Genomic DNA, 23801 nt, shown 5'->3' with positions numbered 1-23801 from the left:
GGGCGACGGGCAGGGCTCGTGAAATAGGTCAATCACATCAATTACTGCTCGGCCGAAGTTCATTACGCACTATTTTGGGACGCACCCTATCTATAGAATAGATACATAGAAGCGTGTCGATCGACTTACCTGTGATATGTACGTGGCTACGAGCATATAACGTTACCAGAAACATATTTTAAAATTTGCTAAGCATCAGAAAACAAGGATGGGGGGCCCTATACTCAACAATAAAATGGAAATGGGCTAAACAGAAAGATAGATCAGAAAACAGTTTGAGTTAGCATACTCTAACTCCAATAATACGTGATAGTTCAATTGATAGCTCAACGGTTCATTATAAATAAACCCACCCTGACAACCGCTTTGATATTATTTTTATGCCCTTAAGGCCCATAAGTACCTAGGTACTTGCAATGAAATAATATGATTATTTACAAAATACAAGGTATGTTATGAGGTAAAAGCGATACATCATTCATTAGTCATTACGGTAAAATCCTATTGTTTTGTTCACGTATTCACGATACTGTCTGTAAAAGGAACAAGTAGTGCAACATGTTATTAGTTTACTAAGGTCGTATTTATACTAAAAAGAGCATACTGTATAAGAAAGAGAAAGGGCAGAAGAACCATTTTTAGGGAAAGTTTCAAAGCTTATTAATACAAGTCGTAGAACTGAATATAAAGCTAGATGTGAGAGCAAATGGATGAAAACTCTATTTGATACCTACTCATTCTGAAGTGGACCTTAAATTTTAAAAAACTAGTCCAATAGTTTTACTGCATACGTTTGACTATAAACTTTGGGATGGGTTTAAACCAAAAGAAGCAAAGGCTCAACTTTATGTTGAATCCCTATTATAGTAGAGCACTAGAGCATAAGGTGAACGACATCCTATTCATTCAAAACTAAAACAAACTGCTCTACTGAAAGCTCATAAAATTTTCATAGGCTAAAGCAACCAAATGTACAGAAACCTTGAACATTGGGAGTTTTCCTATTGTTTTCAGAACAATGTACTTGCCACAATGAAGATACACAGTGCTTTAAATATTAAATGTACGGTTTTATTTTTTTTCGTCCTTTTAAATTCGCATTTCAACCCCATTTTTCGGATTTTGTTAGCCTTTTTTCGTACTTTTATAGATACAATATTGCCTGAAGCAGACGGACACTAGATACTTAGATATAATTTTAAAAAAACATTTAAGTATGCCTACTTGATACGTAATTGGGTAGCAAACTATACAGTTCTATTACCACGTAAACATCCCAAAGAATAAATATCATACATTCATAAAATCACGCCTTTTTCCCATAGGGATAGGTAAAGACCAAAGAACACTAGATACGACCCTTTACAACTTCCCCTGCCTCTTTTACATACATACTACCAATTTTACAGAACAACTACAGCAAGCCCATCAAGGTTAAACTATCCAAACATAAATAATGGTAAACTAAACACGATAGCAATAACGACGAATGTCACCATCAATAATGAGCAGGTGGAGGAAACGCCGCAAGGAAACTGCCACGATTGACTGATCACCTTCGTAATCACGTCAGTCTTGCTTCATATCAATTGCAGGACGGGTATTACCATGATATACTATTTACCAGTATTAGTGTTTAATTGTTCGTCGATTGATGCGTTTGATTGACGTCTATCAATCATCAATTTATTTTTTTTTACCCGTTACTGCTGGGCAAGGATCTGCTTTCGATCGGCCTGAAGTCCACCACGCTGGCTTAATGTTGGACTGGTTGAACTATGTGTCCATTATTTGTATGTATGTAAAAATCCCCTCGACAGAAGAGAAATTCATAGTGGGATAGTTGTCCTTTTAAAAAGTAGAAGTAGTAGTAGGAAAACATCGTGATGAAACGTTAGAATTGAATTGATCTGTTCATGATCTACTTAACTATTAGAGCAATAAAAACGATCGACGTCGATTTATCAATCAAATCTACCACTGCTTGACGACCAATCGATCTAAAGTCTAGATAGATAGGTAATACGTAATACGCAACTATCGATGGATAATCAACCGATCGACAGTCGATTGCTGAAACCGATAGCATTGCTACCTTGTTGACAGTCGATATAAGAGATAAATAATACCTAGGGTATTTATTGTTTTGAAAATATAAGGCCTGAAATATTGAGTAGACAATCTCAGAAAATAAGGATAAGAACCTCTCAAGTCAATGTATTAATACAAAATTGCAGTTCTTTAGTAACATTGAAAGTTTCTTCGCACAAGAAGGGTAATCTGTTCAGTAGAAACGAAGAACCGGCTTTACGAAGCCCTCAGTTCCAGGAAGTACCGCGAGGCTTTTTGTTCAAACTAATGAGCGCTCGGCGAAAGGATCATAATTTTTACAATATTAATAAACTCACGTTACCAGTTTGCAATAGAAAGTTTAATTTCACTTCAATCTAGTTTTGTAGATGAATTATTAATTAAGTTATATGATACGCCTATTGGTAAAGCGAAATAGATATCTTACTCGGCGGATTAGTATCGGAAGTTATTTAGGAATTGGCATTCGATATTATCATAGGTTGTTAGGAATTGCTTGAATGTTTATCTTATGTTAAGCATAAGACGTCGATATATACCCGTACTTAACTAGAGAAAGCTAAAGATTTCAGTGTCAACGTTTATCACCTTATCTCAATAAATTTCCCCTATAAACTTGAAAAATCGTGTTTATGTCATGCAAGGTAAGGCCTCTCGGGGACAAATACCTGGACATCATTGCTGAATTCAACCACGACACACCTTACAAATTAAACGTCGGTTTTAGAATAAAAATTGTCAAAAGAGAACCAATAAGAAGTAACTCAAAAATACAAGCAAAATTAATATGTACTCATTATCATGACGTTCGTATCGCGAAAAAGATGCAATTAGCAGTATATAAGATGAGATCAGACTCAGACTATTTAACGTGGAACGCACCAAGGCCGAACGAATTAGGCATCAATTCTAAGAGGCGCTCTATGAATCTATTCAAAGTAATGGCTGACTATATTGTTCTTGATATGGTTAATAAATTATTTTCAATTGTAAAGGATCCTTGGATGTTTTAAGTAGGTAGGTAGACTTTATAGATTAGTTGTTCAATGATTGGTTAAAAAAAACTTTTTTGTTACCAACGAAAAAGCGTTATCGCCAATTAAATTTCGCGCAATGTTTTTATTTCTTTTGCCGTGATAACATTAATTAGTTACAGAAAAACAGATGAAAATAAATATTTAAGGGGGTTCCCATACATCAAATGTGACATTTTTTGCAATTTTTATAAGAAATAGTATGAAATCCTTCGTGCGCGAATTCAAATCGGATTTGGTTAGTTTAATTCGCATTTTTTTGGGGGTTACCTTTAGCCAAAACCAGGCTTCTTAAAAACTATTTAGATAAGACTGGTAATTATCACTTCCTTTAGCCAAAATAAAAAAAACAACCAAGTTCAAAGCCCAGCTGAAACAGTAAACATTCTATTTTTAATTTTAAACAACATTCCACGTTCCACAAACAAGGAACTGTAAGTCTATGAACTAACCTATTTAAAACACAGGCATTGGTATGCGGTGCAAACAGCCTATAAAATGAAGCCACAGATAACTAAGACTGTCAATGAACTTGATGAGTCATGAGTTATCTATACAGTTAATTGATATAGGGGTATGATGGTTTAATATTAAATGTATAATTGAGGGACTTTATGAACAATTACTGACAGGGATACTTTATACAATTACCTAGGTGTCTAGCTACCTCAAATACAAAACTGAACTTAGTGCATACTAAAGCTATTATATTAGGATTGGACTAACATTCCTATGATAAAATACTAAAGGAATATTTTAAAATGATTTTATAGATATATTTTCCTTCATTCAACAGGTAATTTTAATGCCTATACTGTGTATGGAAAATACATTGAAGCCAATGCAAAAACCCCTGTATTTTGAGAATAATGATTTTTAAAATATGTATGCATTTTTATAGTGGAATTTATTGGTTGTAATTAAAATATATTAATGTTCCCTGTAGATAAAAATTAACAGTCATAATAAACTAGGTAGGTGACATAAATATCTATAAATAGGTGTGTTTGTGATAAAGAGAATATTTTAACAAATAAATAATATTATAAGTAGGCATGCTTATTTTCACTGATAGTTGTTTCCTTATCAAAGAGCTATTGGGTTAAACAGTGATCTAATTTAATTTATCCAATTAATATGGGCAAATAGAAATATCTTCCTACATAGTTCACACATTCACACAAAATTATTTTAATTTTGAAAAATAAATAGCAGTGTCTTTGATAAAAAAAAAAAAATTAATTAGGTAGGTATAAAAAACAAATTAATATGGAAACATTTATGGTAGTATTCATGTACAAAAGCATTTGTATTAATTTATTGCAAGTTAGTCATGAAACATGCTTCCATAATGGTCAATGCCCATAAAACATTAGCTTTCTACCAGTTATTGTCTCTATGGCCAGTTTAATTGTGTATGTGCTTGTTACTGGCCACTTTAAAAAAGTAATTTAGGAATTCAGTCTTTTCTCTGAACAGGAAGGTCCTATATTTAAAATTCCTTGAGTTGAAATATGTAATGATTTTGATTTCATTTTTAATTATAAATTTTAATGCAGGAATGATCTTTCAATATCTGACAAGTGTAATTTAATTAGATATAAAGTTGTTATGTACTTATGTACATGAGATAACGCTAATAGTTGAACAGGTAGGTACTAAAGACATCTGATAAGAAATCTCAATTTCTTCAATACTCTTATAACTTGTAAAATTGTAATTGGGTATCAGGAAGATCATGGTCTGCCTTTATCTAGATAACTTCAGTAATATAATTTATGCAAAATTTTAAACATTTATGATGTATTCAGTCTGCCGTTTTTACATTGTTCGTTTTTCGCGCCACATACGTCCGCGTAATTGTACGTGATTAGAATAATATGAGGGTAAATTGGTTGAAACATACAGCGATACTTACTCTCCTTCTCGTGGTCGAAACCCACTATTACGAAGTAGTCGACGAGCCTGGACATGGCACTCCTACGGACACATTCCACCACAAATACAACAAATACACTTCGTAATTGGATTACACCAATTTACACACATTTTATACACAATACCGCTCGTTTACACATATTCATGGCACAACTCGGTCACCGATACCTTCGTATATAAAACAACCACAATTTTGCACACCATACACTTCACGGAATGTAAACAACACTTTCATTAATCGCGAACTAAAGAATTTCAGCTTCAATCCGAGAAAGATTATAGATTGTCCTGTCGAAGAGGTTATGCACTAATCCATGTAATAGTACAATATTTAATGAAAATTTAAACTAGATGGGCACGTCCACTTTAGATCTAATTAAAAAGGTAACGGTTTACTCCTACAGTTGTAAAATTCAGAATACTTTTTGTTATCAAACGTCACTGCGGCCGCGGCCCATCGCTCGTCCGTCGGACATTTCTAAAAAAAACTACTGAGTAAGGTACATGAATTCTACCATTGCCATCAATTGCCTATGTTTACTACCAAGTACAAATCTACACCATACCGATTACCGAGTTTGTCGATATTTATTTACATTTATTCAACTGAACGTGCGTTTATCAAAAAATATTAACCATATATGGTATTTAAAACCAAAAGTCTTCTGCTTGCTTTAACATTGCTTATGACAAAGGGGTTAGGTAATTTAGTTTCATAAGCAGACGTTTAGGGTTGATAAAAAATATTAAATGAGTGTAGAACTTTATGTTAAAATAAATAATAAGCGCCCAATTTAGATGGTTTAGAAATATATAAACTATTAAAAGTAAAAAACGTGTAAATGCTATTCAGATCTGAGCCAAGCCTTTGCTAATGTTCAGCCAAGCAAGCTCATAAATCATCTTCATTTCATGTTTTACCTATTGTATACACTTTCTTATTTTTATCACCCCTAAAATCTCCTGGTTAACAGACATTGGAAGAATATAGAATTAATTGGTTAAAAAACTGCACATTTGACGCAGCGGTTAACGTGGTTGCCTCGCTGCAATATTACCGATGAGCCGCGTGTGGTGGGTTCGAATCCTACCCGGGACACATGTTTGTGTGATGAGCACGACTATCGGTTCTGAGCCTGGTTGTTAATTTATCTATTTACGTATGTGTTTAGAAACAATGTTAGGTAAGCATGTTTATCAGTTATCAGGTTCCAATAATAATTATTATTGTATTTGTTGTTTCAAATTTTCCCAAAATTTCTAAAGTCCCGTTTAGAATTTATCCAGGGGATCCCATATAAATATAATACCTACATAACGAGAGCTGAGTTTACACACTTTACACTTCAACGTGTGGGTATCTTTCTGAGATATAGCAGTTGAACTTTGCCTTTTTGGATCTAGAAAGCAATAAGCTTAATTTTATGCAAATAACAATGAAGTAATGTATCAAATTTAATACCGCAAATCGTGTAATATATTGTCTGACAAGTTTCGCTAACTTGTACTCTCCATTTATTTTTCTACCAAACTCAGAACTTAATCGTGCTTAGCAACATTTTATACGTGACGTCTACAGTTTTGTTTTATCTGTGCTTGTCAAAATTCGAAAAAAAGCCAACGATTTAAAAATGATTGCTAAAAGCATTCTATCTCTTTTTAGATTAAGGATAATATAGAAGGTCCAAAAGAGACGCTACGTATGATAAATTATACTTTTGTATTTAGTGTTATTATATCGACTGATAACGCAAACAATGTACCAAAATATTATTGATGTTTGATTTGTATTAAATTTATTAACCTTATTGTTGTAAATTCGTGTAAAGCGCCACTGAAACAATGTCGGATGCCCCAAGTCAACAAATACCAGGCTTGAAACAGAAGAAAGTCTTTAAAATTATAGTTCTTGGTGACTCAGGTGTTGGTAAAACATGTTTAACTTATCGGTTTTGCGAAGGACAGTTTTTAGATAAATCGGAGGCTACAATCGGTGTAGATTTTAGAGATAGAAATATTAAAATTGGAAACGAAGAAATAAAGGTAAATATAATTTATTTTTAACACGTAATTATATGAACTGCTACTGCGTATTCACGCCGTCGGTTCATTAGGCTTTCGCAATTTAAGCACAGTAGATATTGTAAGAACTGTTATTTTCTCTACCTTCTTCCCGTGAAATAACTGAAACTTAAAACTCTGCTGTTCATAAAAAAATAATAAAGAAAGAAATGGCGTATCCGATACGCCCCTCAATAAAATAACACTTAAGACCAAGAGACACTCTAGGCCCACTTTACTGCCATATTTATCAATACTCTGCATAACAGATAAGCATGCAATGCTAGCATACTATGGTGGATAATATGCGGTTACAACTAAATGGATTGTTGAGGGTTCATATATCAAATATTCATACATACTTAGATCACGCCTCAATGTGAAGACTAATCATGCTTTATAATATTTAAGTTTTTAAAGACAGATTCTTCTTAAGACAGTTGCATAGAAACAAATACCAATAATGTGTTATCTTGTTGGTATAACATTTTCACATAACACAAGTAAGTCACACTCTTATGATTTACATTACAGTTGCAGCTATGGGACACGGCAGGTCAGGAGAGGTTCCGCAAGTCAATGGTGCAGCATTACTACAGGAATGTACATGCTGTGGTCATTGTATATGATGTCACTAAACCTGAGACATTTCATGTAAGACATTAACCTGCTTAATTAATAGATGGACTTTTAGTTAAATGTGAGGAGAAATAGAGGCTTTAAGTCTGCCTATTATTATGTTGGGACCCTGAGTATTTATTTTGCAATGCATGGTTAGTATGAACTTCAAATCTCCTGTAAAACAACATTTGCATGGTCCCAATGAGTAGGAAGAAAGATTCTGCTTGATGCTGAACTTATTGTAGTATTATAATGTTAACGAAGTCATTTACATTTACAATGATACAAATATTTCTCCTTTTCCCCAAAGGGGTATGCATAGATCAATGCTAACTAAAGTCATCTATTGTTTAAATACACAGATAGACTTTACCATACACACTTTAGTTTAAGTTTCAAGTTATAATTACTTTGCATCTTATCCTGCTTTATTAATTTCAGTCAATAGCAAGTTGGATGCAAGAGGTAGAATCTCATGGTCTGATGAGAGCTCCGCGCGTCCTGGTAGGAAATAAGTGTGACTGCGGCACTCCTGAGTCACGACTAGCGACCACATACGCACAGCGACTAGCTGATAAATATGGAATGCCTGTAAGTTGCCTTGTACATAATTTTGTCATTTTTTATTCAAAAGCATCAAAAATGTCATAACAATTTGATATAATATTGAAAAAATAGTGGAACTAAGAACAACATCATTTTTAAACCATTGAAAATAAAAACAGCTTAACACAAAGTTCATTAAGATAAAAGACTAAATTTATATTGACTATAGTTAGTTAATATATAACTAACTGTACTCAATATAAATTTATTAAATCTAATGTTATACCCATTGTTATCTTGTGAGTTAAACTAAAGCATTGATAATGTTCAAAAGCTGTTTTTTAATGTTTAATATTCACATAAAATCACACCACAAGTAGATAATATACAATAATAATATGTATTATTTTAAATGTTAATTATAAATTATTTTAAATGTTAATTATAAATGATTGTTGATTGCAGTTGTTTGAAACATCGGCACTACTAGACTCGGAGTGCGACAACGTGGAGTCTATATTCATGACGCTGGCGCACAAGCTGTACTCCAAACAACCACTCAGGGTGGTTAGCGTTGAGGTAATAATATACAACCATTATTTACTTCGACTGTTTATTCATGAAAGAAGCAAAAGAAGTTATTTATGATTGTACCAAGTGGTGTTCTAAGTCATTAGCCTACCTTATAGGAAAAAGGCGTTATTTTATGTCAATGTAGTTTTGTTTATGAATCCAGGCAAATTCTTAGTGAAGTTATCCTAAATATCCTCATTAAAATTGTAGTGTTGTCTATTTATAACACCAAATCTCTTCTTCGATTGACAAATATTAAGAGCTATCATTTAAATATTCAGAATTGAAACTAATAACACACAATATTTTTATATTTAAAAAATTTAATGTGTTTATTTTCCAGGGCGAACACGGTCCAGCAGTGGTAACACTACCACGACAGAAACGTTCCACAAACACCACGTCCAATGACAGTTGCCTGTGCAGCTAAACTACGTCACTACATACAAACTACGTAATGTACTACTCACGGTATTCAATATCCGTCTATAATACAACCCTATGTGTGAGTGTATGATAGAATATTTTAACTAAATATTGTATGAACTTGACTACTTTTATGATGTATAATCATGAGCGTAACTATCAGTCAGAAAAACATTACTAACTGTAAAAAGATCAGTTAAAATTAAATATTTAACTTTAACGTAAAAGTGTTTTTTTAGCTCATGACTGTACATCTCAAAGGCTTACTTTCCTTTACGCTGTTGTTAGTGGAGTACCCTGTCGGTACTTTACTAAATAAAAAAATCTACCTGGTGTGTCAGCGTCGCAGTTCAGTATCACATACTACATCGTATATAAGAGGTCAACGTCAGCGTAGAAGAAATTAAGCCTTAATTAATGTAAAATAATTTACTATATAGTTCAAATATTGTATGCAAATTTGACTGCCATCCTTTTTAGACGCCAAGAGGGTCAAATATTGACCTAAAAATGTCAAAGTCAAAAATAACTTTCGGCCACTTATATGACCAAACTTAGGCTGTGTCGTACAGGATTTTATTAAAAATATAGAACTTAACAATTTTAACGTCGTAAAGAATTTTAGCAGTAATATTATAGTCCCAAGTAAGAGGGAGAATATTAATTAATAAATAATGGCTGCTTATTATATTACTTATGCCCAAAATAAGTGCGAAATCTTTATATTTCTTGACATTTTAGCGCAGATTACACTGGCCGTGGTCACCAGCAACCTAAACATACTCGGCTGGAATGTTTAAATATGCTTATTCGCTATTGAAGTAATATCATCATCAGCATTGTCCAATGTCCATGTATTGCAAATGATTTTGGTGGCGTCAAATAGAGGAATATTTGTATCGAAGAAACATCTTCGTTCGTAGCTAAAAATACATATACGGGAGTGAAAACCGCGACCGCATTTAAGATCAAAGAGCCTGAGGTCTTTAAAGAAATGTACTATCAGAAAAATATTAATTTGCTATCTATAATGAGTAAAGCCTAGGGACGTTATTGCAAGGGGGACCTGTGCCCAGCAGTGGGAAAATAATAGGTTGTTCAAGAGCTAATTATGAACAATTATAATAATTTAATTGCTTTTCTATTTATTGCTTTTATATTGAGTATTATATCATTCCATGACTATTCATTTATTTAAATGCATTTGTGTAAGGTGTGAAAGATATGGGTGTCACAAAGAAAGAGAAACAAAGAGTTTCTGGCAGCTTGAATGTTAATAAAAGAAAATTATTTGAAACCCGTCTATTAAACCGTATTTTGATCACGAAAATATGATGAAATTTTCATAGATAGACTTTAAAATTATATATTTATTTGAAAAACAATAAATAATGCCCTTTAGCATGCTAATTAACGCAACTGACTACAGAAAACTCAGTGTGTATATTATAATTTTATTTAAATTTTAATTAATAAACTACGCCTACAATTATAACTCTATTACGCATTCTTGAAGGTTCCTTATATTTTGTAATATGTGTTATATTATAATCTTATCGTAAAGAGTTCGGTAGCTATACTAGCTAGTTTACTAACAATAATATAGAAGTAATAGATAACAAATAATACCAAAATTTATCGTCCGAAGATATCCAAAGACTTTACGCTAAAATTAATAAATTGATCTCAAGTAAACAACTGAAATTATTATTAACTCTCAGGTTTTTCACAAGAGCACTGAAAGTGGCTTATATTTATCCAATTATGTTGCAGATCCAAATTAAGATAGATTCAGTATTTTTATGAGACATAGAGAGAGAAAGATAGTTGTTATGGATCTTGTTGTAGTTTGAAGTCTTCACTTCTGAAGACCACATGGTTTAAATAAATAAATGGATACGACCCTTATAGAGCGAAAATTCTGACTTGAGATCTATTTATTAAAAAGGCCCCTAGAAATACTCAAATTAATAGTATTGTCGGAATTTTAGTGTAGAAGCTAGATATTTGTGCACACTGCCTCTAAATAGTAGTCAGTACAGATAGAATACGGAAAATGTATGCCCCAAAATTAGATTATTATTATTAAACCCATTTTACATGAAGAAAGTAATTTTTAATACAAAAAACTGGTAGCATTTGTCACGCTACTACCATATTTAATTGTAGATGTCACAATTTAAAAAAATATATGCTACTAGTGGCATACATACCATATAGTTTTTATAAAACAGCGATTAATCACCTTACTTTACCCTGTCCTGTGGTTGCAGGCAACCCAAAAAATGTGGCAATTAACAAAACAGCAATATAAAGTGCCAATCTTAGGCAGTTATAAATTTAAATACTAAGGGCCAGTTTCACGATTTACGGATAAGTGCAGGATAGCCTATCTGGTGGGTAAGCTTGCAGTTAATCAAAACAGCTGTCATTATCCATCTGATAATATATTTATCTGGCTTATGACTAAATGTCATATAACTAACCTGGTGGTTTAAGTCGGCCCAGCCTTTCTTCCAACTATGTTACTACTGAATACTAGTATTTTACAAGGAGCGACTGCCTATCGGTCCTTCACAAAATAGTTACCTGGGTTATAACACGACACCCTTCGGTAGGACTGGTTGTCAGACATCTGGTAGATAAAGTGACAGTAAGTAAATCTGTCAAAATTCACCTTGATAAGTTAAATGGTACTTATTCGTAAGTGTTGAAACTGGTCGTAAATATAATTCAGTTTAAAACTATTTTGTAATGTGTGTATAATGTTCAAAGTAAAATATAAATTGAAATATTGTCTTCAAATATACTTTTAAATGATTATTGAAGATTTTATGAATTTAAAGATTGTGTGAAATGTAATACTTAATTTATTTTTATATAAGTCTAGTGTTGTAAGAAGGTACTGTACGATTCGTGAGATCATTGAGATTATAAATCATTTTACGTTGTTATCAATTTGACTTTTATTTTATCATAATTTTGACCATACATCTTGTCACACATGACCGCCGATTACGAGTACTAATCACCTGGCCTTTTTGCAAGACATCGCCGATATGATCTGCGTTTGTCTTTCTAGGGCGTCCCGACATTCTTTGGTATCTGCCTACTAGAGATGAAACGGATAGCAGTTTGGCCGGATACCGGATACCGGATATTCGGCCTACCACCTGGCCGGATAGCCGGATATCCGGCCGCCGAATATTCGGCAGAACTTAGAGCGCTTGTAGACATCCGTTTTTTTCACCGGAGAACGGACCGTGTTTTTTGCCGGATAAGCGGTGGCGTAGGGTATATAATATGTGTACACGCACCGGACATCGGTCCGGCGAACAATTTACGCCGGATGCACCACCGCCTCCCCTCGGCGCGACGGACACCGGTCCGGTGTAAGAAAGAGCGGTCGGATCATCCACGCGAGTGTATTGGTGCGTGTTGACGCTGCCGGACGTATTGCCTGTTTTCTGTAAATTGTGTGCCGTCTACCTGCGTTCTTTTAAAAAATGCCCTATGAAAATCAAGTTAAGCCTCAAGAACTGATGCAGCAAGATGATTCCCAATCTTCAATTGTTACTGAATTAAGTTCAATCACAACGCCTGATTACGATTTCGATTTTTTCTAAAAGTCCTTAATTTATTTTTTGAGTATAATAAAACAATTACTACCTACCTACTAAATTTGTTTTAATTAATACAGGTAATTCGGTATGTAACGTTTTTTTTTTTCGAATGTCCGTTATTTGTGTAATCCAATCTTTAGGAAATTTTAAGAAACTATTTTGAAAATTTTTGTTTTCGAATCGGCAGTTTTATTTTTATAAGCCTTCAAAACTTGTATGAATGACCTACATATATCCATACTACGCTGCAGAATTTTTGTATAGCGAAGGTCATTGCACATAAAGTTTGAAGCTCCATAACATTAAAACTATCGATCTACTATTCGGCCGGATGTCTATCCGGCCGAATAGTAGTTATCCGGTATTCGGCCGGATAGTATTAAGACCGCCGGATAGGCCGGATACCGGATAGTTACCGGATATCCGTTTCATCTCTACTGCCTACCCCTATGGGAAAAATATATTTTATACGCAATTTTGACTATTAAGGTAAAAATTTGAATATTTGTATTTACGTAGTGTTCACTTATTTACTTCTAAGATTAAATATTGCATATTAATAATTATAAAATTCAAGAAATTTGCTAATAAAATAGCCAATTTATATTCCCTCTTCCCTTAAATATTTATACTGTAATTGTTTTCAAGAAAAGCTGTGGTAATGTATAAAAGTTTCATACAACTTTCAAAAAGTAAGTTCTGACCCCGACGTGATTTGAACACGCAACCTTCTGATCTGGAGTCAGACGCGCTACCGTTGCGCCACGGAGTCGTTGTAAATGAGGTTCGAAATTACCGTCCATTTATACAGCAGTGTCTAGCTATAAATAGATAGCGTGGGAAGCGGACAAATTTTCGATTTTCAGGTAATGTGCAGCTGGGATCTTTTTATTCTACTTCGACTTTCTTTGAGATTTCATAGTTTCTGAATAAGTATTGATTAATTTATGAGGTGGAATTCTAACAGTTATGTGCAACTAGTCATTAGTGTTAGGGAGCCGAGGATGTAATAGCTACGCTATGAAAGTATTTGACCGTTACCACGAATACAAAGCGATGTAGCGGTGCGAGATAGATGTGCTGTCAAGAAACGCCGCCGCAATAGCACCACTCGCGACTATCCATAGCATGCATCCTTCCATATAGAAAAAACATATCTCAGCTGAATCCGTTTCCACCAGTGCTATGCTATATGCGTCAATGAATATGATTGGTGAATATCAAACGCATCCATAGCAACATAGCATCGCACATCTTTGGTGGAAAGGTACCTACTCTTATTCAAGTAGGTATACTAGTACTGCTACTACTAGTACTATACCTCATTTAGGTATTTCACATGTTACTATTGATCTAGCGATGTAATCTCAAGCCCATCATTGGCCGTGGCCATTTGATCAATATGTCTGATTGTTTTACGTTCGGACGGGTTAACTTATCAATTTCATGGCTGGCTAACGGCCGTTAATAAGGTACAGTGGTTGATTTACGCAGAAACTACCTGGTACGATTACTTTCTCCGATTAACCCTGCAACTTCAGTGTAAGGAAAAATAGACAAAACACTAACCTGGATCCAAGGGAACAGGGGTGGAAGGATACCGCCAATGACTATCGAACGGGGCCGACCGGCTGACAATTCTTTTATGTGTTGATTGTATACAATAGAATTCACTTGAGACCCTGAGTTGAGGGGGTTACCCCCGGTTTTTGAGTACATTTAGCGGTAGTTTATCTATTCCAGTGTTGGGCAAAATTTAGTTTGATTGATGATTGATGATTAAGATTAAATTATTTATTCATGACTAATGAATAATGACTAAAAAAATTCAATCATGAGTCGTGATTGATGATTAATTAGTGTTAGTGTTAGTTATTCAATCATGACTAAAATTTTAATGACTAAAAATAATAGTTAAATAAAACTAAGCTTTTCAAGTCTACGTTCCATGACTGTTGATTTGTTAATCACAGGTTTTTAATTAAAGCTAGTTTTACAACAGAATCAGTTAATTTTTTTTTAATTTACACAGGTACACATTTGCAAAAATAAGTTCGGGCTAATTTAGTTTAAAATAATTTAAATTGCTTTTTAAAACTACGCGTTTTGAAAATCAAATTTTATAAATAATGGAATTATCTTCTTTCAGTCAACTTAAGGTGGTGATCAGTTATAGTTTTGTAGATGTGTTCAATTAAACTAAAATTATGTCACCTGAATTTTTTTTTTTTAGTTTAATCATCATACATAAATACAATAAATTAGTCATCAGTCATTTAATCATTAAATGATTGATGACTAATTTATTTAATCATGATTATGATTATTATTTTTACTCATGATTAATTCAATCATGACTAAATAATTCATGACTAAATTAGTCATGACTAATCAATTGATTGAAAAAATTAGTTGATTGACCCAACACTGATCTATTCAATAGCGTTTTTTTTGTATGAGATTTCACGCTATTGAATAGATAAACTACCGTTAAAAGTACTCAGAAACCGGGGGTTAGTGATCCGATTCACTTATTTTTACAATTAATTCCAATTTACTTTTATTCGATGTTATCTTGCGCGCGATAATTTGCTACTACCGCCATACTGGTTTTGCGTTTATAAAGAGAATGCGAGATTTTGAATCTCTTGCGCATTTGCAATCCACCAATCACAGATGAGTTGACAGATGTGCCACAATCAGGAAAATAATAAAAAGAATTTGCGTATGTACGAAATTTATTTAATTTTTGTACAGATAAACTCTATATTACTCTTGATAATTATATTACATACCCTTGTTTTGGAGACTCGGAACTAGTCAAAACAGCAACCAGATGTTACAATGTCCGTGCAACTTACTCTGAACATTATGACTTAGAGATGTTAGAAAGAACGAATATTTTGTATGTGCTGTGAAAATATGCTTGAGTGAAGGTGTTCAACCAAATCTAGATAGCCTAGTTATCAAGCTAGGAATATTATTGACGATAAATAAAACACATGAATAATTTCATTATATTAATTTAATTAATAAGAGAACATAGACAGCGTTCGCCGGTACAACCACAGGCGCCGCCTCGCTCGGCGGACCTACATGTAATACTAAATGTGACGATCACATCAACACGGTATCACATCAACGATAAGTCTGAAAATACAACAACGGATACAGGTTTGTTGTTTAATATAAATTATACGACATATTATATGATTTGAGAATATCTGCGATTATCTGACTATGATTGTAACGTGTGCCGATTTGGAAATTAAATAAAACCGTTTTTTATACTCTTCTGTCTGTATCTTTGGATATAACAGGCATCGTTTATCGTTATTTTAAGTACAAGGAATCTTCTGCCGATGCGTTCTGGGTTTGTTACTACTTTAATTTACATAATATAGTTTATATATTTGTATTATTTCAAATCGACACACTGCCTACTCCCACTAGACTTAAGAAAAATATTTCTGATCTGTTAAAGACAAATATTATCAAATGAGCATTACAATCTGCTAGCCAATCATAAAGGCCTACACTAGCGACTTATTGACGCGTTTGCGATTGCAAGTCTTCAAGAAAAAACACTTTATACTTTAAAAAAGATATAATATATTTGAGATTTTCGACAATTATTTAACAGTTAAACATCATAACAATTAAAATTTATGAGATCTAAAAAAATATAACAGTCGAAAATCTTCAGAATAAACATTTATATACTTCATAAAAGAAGTTTTCAAATGACAAAATTGAATGTAAACTTTGGTAATTATACGCGCGGGTGTTTTGAAACCGCACTTTTACAACGAAAGTATATGAAGGTCGCACTCCTATACAAATATTTTCATCAAGTCTTTAATGGCTCTCTGAAGAAAGCATTTTACATGAATATATAATGTACAAGTTATATATAAAGGGCAAAGCGTTACTTAATATTCACAGCAACCATTATGTTATTAATTTCAAAATCATTAATACTATTACAAATTAATAGCTAGTACATGGAAATCTCTATATAATATATTTGAAGGCATAAACTAAATCAATTTTCAGACCGACATTGTTATAATCTAGACACATAATGAAAATTAAAGTCTATTAACTATGAATGTAACAGCAAATCTCTTAATTGAAACAGCGACTATATAGTCTAATTTCTAATTGAACATTAAATTTATATAAACTATAGTAAAATGAACAACACACGGACACAAAAACCTAAATTATAAACGATTGCACTAAGATCGTATTAATTAGGAACTAAATTAATATTATTTAAAATTAATAGTGGATTTTAAGGCTACGATTACTCCCTTATTCATAAACATTAAACTCTGTCCCTTTTATTCCCACTGTAATTAGAAAGAGAGAAAATATGCAAAGCACTGCTTTATTTATAATGCGAGCACATGTATGCTTGCTAGTCGTGCTACACACATGTTCGGCTCGGCAATATTTATCGAACAACAAAACCGACTCGACTCTCTTGTTCGGCTTGTGCCGATCGGGTTCATCTACACATTTTCGGTTTTACCGCTCGGTCGATTAAAGACGAACCGAATATGTGTGTAGCAAGCATTATTGTTCTCTTTCACAACACAATAGAAATGGATGTCAAATATATTTATAAATAAGGAAGATAAACGTACAAATACCGATGTTTTAAAGAGTTCAGATGATAATAACTCCATGGATTATAATATAACTAGATAAACTAGAAAGCTTTTTTCATACTTGAATATGCAATTTCGAAAAGAACTTAACTCTCGTCTTCGTAACGTGAGATACGCCATTTTCGAAATAGCATACGCATTTGCAGATCTTTCTAGAAAATATTTGTGGCTCCAAAAGGCAGAAGTGTTAACTTATTTAATAAAATATTATTACAATCGCGTGATCTAGTGCAATCTTTGAAAAGTATTACAATTTTAGCGTACAAAGGCGTATTGTAGATGATTTATTAAAATACGTTACAATTTCATGTTGTCGTCTCGCTCTTATTTACTGAAACTAGAGTGAGATAGATAATGTGGATCGTTTTTAAACTTCATTTAGTGAATTTTCTGAGCCGATTCTTTTCCATTTGATGTTATTGGGTAAATAGTTTTGCCAAAGACGAACCCATCACTCATTCTGGGTGTTTTTTACCCAGTAGTGGGACAGTACTGGGTAGACGTTATCAGAAAACTGTCGACATTTCTCCAGTTAAGCTATCCAGTACTTATAAGTAATTTTCAACATTATTGTAACGTAATTACTTTGAGCCTTTATCTATAAAATAATGTTATCAAAGCTGTTTCATCTTAACTTGTATTTGAAAAAAAAAACACGCCGTAAATGACTATTAGATTGTTATATTGAGTCGAAAATGTGGAGATATGCGTAAGATAGTGTACGTGGCAAATTCGGTTCGGCAATATTTATCGAACAACAAAACCGACTCGAGGCAATTACTGCACTTGTTTGGCTTGTGCCGATCGGGTAGTTTCCTTCGGGTCCGATCGTCACAATTCGGTTTACACATTGCATTTATCCCGAATCGAATCTGCGTGTAGTAAGACTAACCCAAAATATATAGTCAAATTTAGTGTTGTCTCACTCACTCCTATTACATATCTAATTGAACAGAAAGGGATAGACATCAACTATTATAAAAAGAAATATTACTGGTTTTTTTAAAGGTTATATTCTCTGGTCTCCGCCTACCCCTATGGGAAAAAGGGGGGATATTATATATGTTTGTATGTATTACACAAAAATTCCTATCTCCTATGGAGTTATTTTATTTTACAATTCTAAAAAACAAATGTTATTGTGTTAACTATTTATGTGAAAGTGTGTTTGTCTATCGTCAAAACGGCTGCTTAGATTTTGATGAAAATTGGCAGGGTGATAGATTTATATCGACATAGGCTACTATTATCAACGACAAAATTTACAACGCGGGCAATGCCGCATACATAAGTAGTTTTACAAATAACTTTTGAGAATTAAATAATCGTTTAAACCTTCTGAAATCAAAATATATTTCGAATCTTCCTTTTATCTGATATAAATTACATGGTATGGACTCAAACATATTATCATCAGTATCATCTATATTCGGGTCATTACAAACGTACGAGCTATGTCATACGTAATTTTATTCTCCTCTTGCTCATACGCGGTTTACGAACGATTTATAACATTATCACATTCCTATAATGTTTAATACTATAACGTAGTTCGTACGTTTGTAATCACCCGAACTGGCTTTTTTAGGACACGGGGATAATAATATATATTTAAACTGTCTAGTTTTATCGACAAATGTATATAAGTAAATACTAGTACATCATATTCAGCGTGTTGAAGTACAATCACGAGTAAAAATACATACACATTTTCAAATTCCATGCAAATAGCAATTAAATTTAGCTGAGGAATCAGTTTTTCATCTACCCGCATAAATATTTTTACTAGTGACTGTACAATCTTTGATACAATCAGCTGTAAGTCTCAAAGATCTATAAAACGATAAGGTGTTATCACAAAACGACAAGGTCTACCTATAGTATCATTGTGGTGTCCTTAGAGAGGGTATCAAAGGTTCTGCCATGTGGTGGTGACGAGCACGTTCGTGTCGAGGGCTCGGGCTATACGCTCGTGGAGGCCGTGGCTCAGCCACAGCATACGCATCGCTTCGTAGCGGTCCGGGCATAAGTGCAGCGGGTTGCCTCGGCGAAGACCCTGGAAATAAAGTTGTAGAGTGAATTGATTGAATTTGAGATTTTTTTTGTGCGTATACGTTTGTATACGTATTTACGTATGATATTTGGCTACGTCGGTCAGTTTAATTGAAACCAGCTAATTGTGCAGGACTTAGTTAATAAATGTGTGTAGAGTAACTTCTGTTTAGCATACAAATATTCAAGTGGAATTTGAATCCACAGATTCGAGGCAAACACGCTGTTCGATGACTAAGTTCAGTGACTAGTGTTCGCTCTCGTCGAGGGAGCATTTGGCACGTTTGCCTCTGGATCTCCAGGAGGTTCCCTGTGGTGTTAGAAGGTACCTGGTCGGTCTCGCCGTAGGAGTCGAGGTAGGGCGCGGGCAGCTTGGCGCCGCGCGCGGGCGCCGCCAGCAGCAGCAGCTCGCACTCGCGCACGCGCAGGAACACGCCCGCGCCGCCGGGAGTATGGTATGTTAGGTACCTGGTCGGTCTCGCCGTAGGAGTCGAGGTAGGGCGCGGGCAGCTTGGCGCCGCGCGCGGGCGCCGCCAGCAGCAGCAGCTCGCACTCGCGCACGCGCAGGAACACGCCCGCGCCGCCGGGAGTATGGTATGTTAGGTACCTGGTCGGTCTCGCCGTAGGAGTCGAGGTAGGGCGCGGGCAGCTTGGCGCCGCGCGCGGGCGCCGCCAGCAGCAGCAGCTCGCACTCGCGCACGCGCAGGAACACGCCCGCGCCGCCGGGAGTATGGTATGTTAGGTACCTGGTCGGTCTCGCCGTAGGAGTCGAGGTAGGGCGCGGGCAGCTTGGCGCCGCGCGCGGGCGCCGCCAGCAGCAGCAGCTCGCACTCGCGCACGCGCAGGAACACGCCCGCGCCGCCGGGAGTATGGTATGTTAGGTACCTGGTCGGTCTCGCCGTAGGAGTCGAGGTAGGGCGCGGGCAGCTTGGCGCCGCGCGCGGGCGCCGCCAGCAGCAGCAGCTCGCACTCGCGCACGCGCAGGAACACGCCCGCGCCGCCGGGAGTATGGTATGTTAGGTACCTGGTCGGTCTCGCCGTAGGAGTCGAGGTAGGGCGCGGGCAGCTTGGCGCCGCGCGCGGGCGCCGCCAGCAGCAGCAGCTCGCACTCGCGCACGCGCAGGAACACGCCCGCGCCGCCGGGAGTATGGTATGTTAGGTACCTGGTCGGTCTCGCCGTAGGAGTCGAGGTAGGGCGCGGGCAGCTTGGCGCCGCGCGCGGGCGCCGCCAGCAGCAGCAGCTCGCACTCGCGCACGCGCAGGAACACGCCCGCGCCGCCGGGAGTATGGTATGTTAGGTACCTGGTCGGTCTCGCCGTAGGAGTCGAGGTAGGGCGCGGGCAGCTTGGCGCCGCGCGCGGGCGCCGCCAGCAGCAGCAGCTCGCACTCGCGCACGCGCAGGAACACGCCCGCGCCGCCGGGAGTATGGTATGTTAGGTACCTGGTCGGTCTCGCCGTAGGAGTCGAGGTAGGGCGCGGGCAGCTTGGCGCCGCGCGCGGGCGCCGCCAGCAGCAGCAGCTCGCACTCGCGCACGCGCAGGAACACGCCCGCGCCGCCGGGAGTATGGTATGTTAGGTACCTGGTCGGTCTCGCCGTAGGAGTCGAGGTAGGGCGCGGGCAGCTTGGCGCCGCGCGCGGGCGCCGCCAGCAGCAGCAGCTCGCACTCGCGCACGCGCAGGAACACGCCCGCGCCGCCGGGAGTATGGTATGTTAGGTACCTGGTCGGTCTCGCCGTAGGAGTCGAGGTAGGGCGCGGGCAGCTTGGCGCCGCGCGCGGGCGCCGCCAGCAGCAGCAGCTCGCACTCGCGCACGCGCAGGAACACGCCCGCGCCGCCGGGAGTATGGTATGTTAGGTACCTGGTCGGTCTCGCCGTAGGAGTCGAGGTAGGGCGCGGGCAGCTTGGCGCCGCGCGCGGGCGCCGCCAGCAGCAGCAGCTCGCACTCGCGCACGCGCAGGAACACGCCCGCGCCGCCGGGAGTATGGTATGTTAGGTACCTGGTCGGTCTCGCCGTAGGAGTCGAGGTAGGGCGCGGGCAGCTTGGCGCCGCGCGCGGGCGCCGCCAGCAGCAGCAGCTCGCACTCGCGCACGCGCAGGAACACGCCCGCGCCGCCGGGAGTATGGTATGTTAGGTACCTGGTCGGTCTCGCCGTAGGAGTCGAGGTAGGGCGCGGGCAGCTTGGCGCCGCGCGCGGGCGCCGCCAGCAGCAGCAGCTCGCACTCGCGCACGCGCAGGAACACGCCCGCGCCGCCGGGAGTATGGTATGTTAGGTACCTGGTCGGTCTCGCCGTAGGAGTCGAGGTAGGGCGCGGGCAGCTTGGCGCCGCGCGCGGGCGCCGCCAGCAGCAGCAGCTCGCACTCGCGCACGCGCAGGAACACGCCCGCGCCGCCGGGAGTATGGTATGTTAGGTACCTGGTCGGTCTCGCCGTAGGAGTCGAGGTAGGGCGCGGGCAGCTTGGCGCCGCGCGCGGGCGCCGCCAGCAGCAGCAGCTCGCACTCGCGCACGCGCAGGAACACGCCCGCGCCGCCGGGAGTATGGTATGTTAGGTACCTGGTCGGTCTCGCCGTAGGAGTCGAGGTAGGGCGCGGGCAGCTTGGCGCCGCGCGCGGGCGCCGCCAGCAGCAGCAGCTCGCACTCGCGCACGCGCAGGAACACGCCCGCGCCGCCGGGAGTATGGTATGTTAGGTACCTGGTCGGTCTCGCCGTAGGAGTCGAGGTAGGGCGCGGGCAGCTTGGCGCCGCGCGCGGGCGCCGCCAGCAGCAGCAGCTCGCACTCGCGCACGCGCAGGAACACGCCCGCGCCGCCGGGAGTATGGTATGTTAGGTACCTGGTCGGTCTCGCCGTAGGAGTCGAGGTAGGGCGCGGGCAGCTTGGCGCCGCGCGCGGGCGCCGCCAGCAGCAGCAGCTCGCACTCGCGCACGCGCAGGAACACGCCCGCGCCGCCGGGAGTATGGTATGTTAGGTACCTGGTCGGTCTCGCCGTAGGAGTCGAGGTAGGGCGCGGGCAGCTTGGCGCCGCGCGCGGGCGCCGCCAGCAGCAGCAGCTCGCACTCGCGCACGCGCAGGAACACGCCCGCGCCGCCGGGAGTATGGTATGTTAGGTACCTGGTCGGTCTCGCCGTAGGAGTCGAGGTAGGGCGCGGGCAGCTTGGCGCCGCGCGCGGGCGCCGCCAGCAGCAGCAGCTCGCACTCGCGCACGCGCAGGAACACGCCCGCGCCGCCGGGAGTATGGTATGTTAGGTACCTGGTCGGTCTCGCCGTAGGAGTCGAGGTAGGGCGCGGGCAGCTTGGCGCCGCGCGCGGGCGCCGCCAGCAGCAGCAGCTCGCACTCGCGCACGCGCAGGAACACGCCCGCGCCGCCGGGAGTATGGTATGTTAGGTACCTGGTCGGTCTCGCCGTAGGAGTCGAGGTAGGGCGCGGGCAGCTTGGCGCCGCGCGCGGGCGCCGCCAGCAGCAGCAGCTCGCACTCGCGCACGCGCAGGAACACGCCCGCGCCGCCGCCGCACGCCACGCAGTGCGACACTACCGCGCCCACGCGCTGCACGTCCGTGCCGCGCCCGCCCTGCACCATACAGCGTACAAGATATAATACAACTAACGTAAAAAACAAAGAAACTTATCAAAAAACAATGCCTACACGAAAAACTGACTAAATCGTTAACCAAAAGATTGCAACGCAATAACAATAATCTCCCTAAAGGTATCGAATTCGAGCTAATGTCAAATCGCAACTTTAGATACGCAGCGCATGATCGAACACCAGTTATTATTGAAAATAACGTGAATCTAAGGGCACGGTAGTGCCCCCGCCAAGTCGAGCCAAGCGAAGCGCGAAGGCTTTACCTATCTTTTCTTGAAGTGTATCGTCATTTTTTTAACCCTCATAGAGTTGGTTTCCGATGTACCAGATAGTTCTTATCCAGGATATGTTTTCAATAATAGACTAATTAAACATACAAAGTCTCAATTGAATAGCTCTCATACTTTACAATTTATTGATATTTAAAATACACCGATTCCTAACACTTCAGAAAGTAGCCCAATATGTTTACTGATATGTACAATTTGTGAAGTTCGGGTCGGTAGAATTCCGCCGTGTAGATTTAGAGGCTCTACATGAGATCTCAGTCAAGCAGAGGAGCAGTGATAGCCGAG

General features: G+C 39.0%; 4 protein-coding genes and 1 non-coding gene across 8 annotated transcripts in view; 1 reads left to right on the top strand and 4 right to left on the bottom strand.

Moving 5' to 3' along the window:
- LOC142980720 (myotubularin-related protein 13-like) overlaps positions 1 to 5531 on the bottom strand; it is a 56897-nt gene extending 51366 nt beyond the window's left edge. The window contains exon 1 of one of the 2 annotated variants that reach the window (XM_076126278.1): positions 5032 to 5531. In XM_076126278.1, coding sequence (XP_075982393.1) covers positions 5032 to 5098 — 67 coding nt within the window. In that variant the 5' untranslated portion in view covers positions 5099 to 5531. The remainder of the gene's footprint in view (positions 1 to 5031) is intronic. The other variant, XM_076126279.1, reaches the window with a different exon arrangement.
- A 1218-nt stretch (positions 5532 to 6749) lies between these two features.
- On the top strand, positions 6750 to 12248 carry LOC142980641 (putative Ras-related protein Rab-33). The gene is made up of 5 exons (XM_076126145.1): positions 6750 to 7106; positions 7659 to 7778; positions 8187 to 8336; positions 8757 to 8870; positions 9208 to 12248. The coding sequence occupies exons 1-5, from the start codon at positions 6906 to 6908 to the stop codon at positions 9292 to 9294; spliced, it is 672 nt and encodes a 223-aa protein (XP_075982260.1). The 5' UTR covers positions 6750 to 6905; the 3' UTR covers positions 9295 to 12248.
- Positions 12249 to 13613: 1365 nt separating this feature from the next.
- TRNAW-CCA (transfer RNA tryptophan (anticodon CCA)) lies at positions 13614 to 13685 on the bottom strand. Its single transcript has one exon. It is a non-coding gene; the product is annotated as a tRNA-Trp (tRNA).
- A 2235-nt stretch (positions 13686 to 15920) lies between these two features.
- Positions 15921 to 20093, bottom strand: LOC142980749 (E3 ubiquitin-protein ligase UBR2-like; the record flags this gene model as incomplete). The annotated part of the gene is made up of 2 exons (XM_076126327.1): positions 15921 to 19645; positions 19971 to 20093. Coding segments are annotated over 2 exons (270 nt in total), but the record flags the coding sequence as incomplete, so codon positions are not given.
- Positions 20094 to 20103: 10 nt separating this feature from the next.
- Positions 20104 to 23801, bottom strand: part of Ubr1 (Ubr1 ubiquitin ligase) — a 51158-nt gene continuing 47460 nt past the window's right edge. For all 3 annotated transcript variants that reach the window (XM_076126212.1, XM_076126213.1, XM_076126214.1), the window contains one exon: positions 20104 to 23208. In XM_076126212.1, coding sequence (XP_075982327.1) covers positions 22882 to 23208 — 327 coding nt within the window. In that variant the 3' untranslated portion in view covers positions 20104 to 22881. The remainder of the gene's footprint in view (positions 23209 to 23801) is intronic.

The sequence above is a fragment of the Anticarsia gemmatalis genome, chromosome 18 (genome assembly GCF_050436995.1).
Source record: "Anticarsia gemmatalis isolate Benzon Research Colony breed Stoneville strain chromosome 18, ilAntGemm2 primary, whole genome shotgun sequence".
Lineage (NCBI taxonomy): Eukaryota > Metazoa > Arthropoda > Insecta > Lepidoptera > Erebidae > Anticarsia > Anticarsia gemmatalis.
This window is presented reverse-complemented; position numbering and strand designations above follow the sequence as displayed.

What these genes read in the sequence shown, in the direction of transcription:
- LOC142980641 (XM_076126145.1), top strand. Translation starts at nt 6,906, where the DNA reads ATGTCGGATGCCCCAAGTCAACAAATACCAGGCTTGAAACAGAAGAAA. An exon ending in TTGGAAACGAAGAAATAAAG is followed by an intron (nt 7,107 to 7,658) that starts GTAAATATAATT and finishes TTTACATTACAG; the next exon opens with TTGCAGCTATGGGACACGGC. An exon ending in TCAGGGTGGTTAGCGTTGAG is followed by an intron (nt 8,871 to 9,207) that starts GTAATAATATAC and finishes TTTATTTTCCAG; the next exon opens with GGCGAACACGGTCCAGCAGT.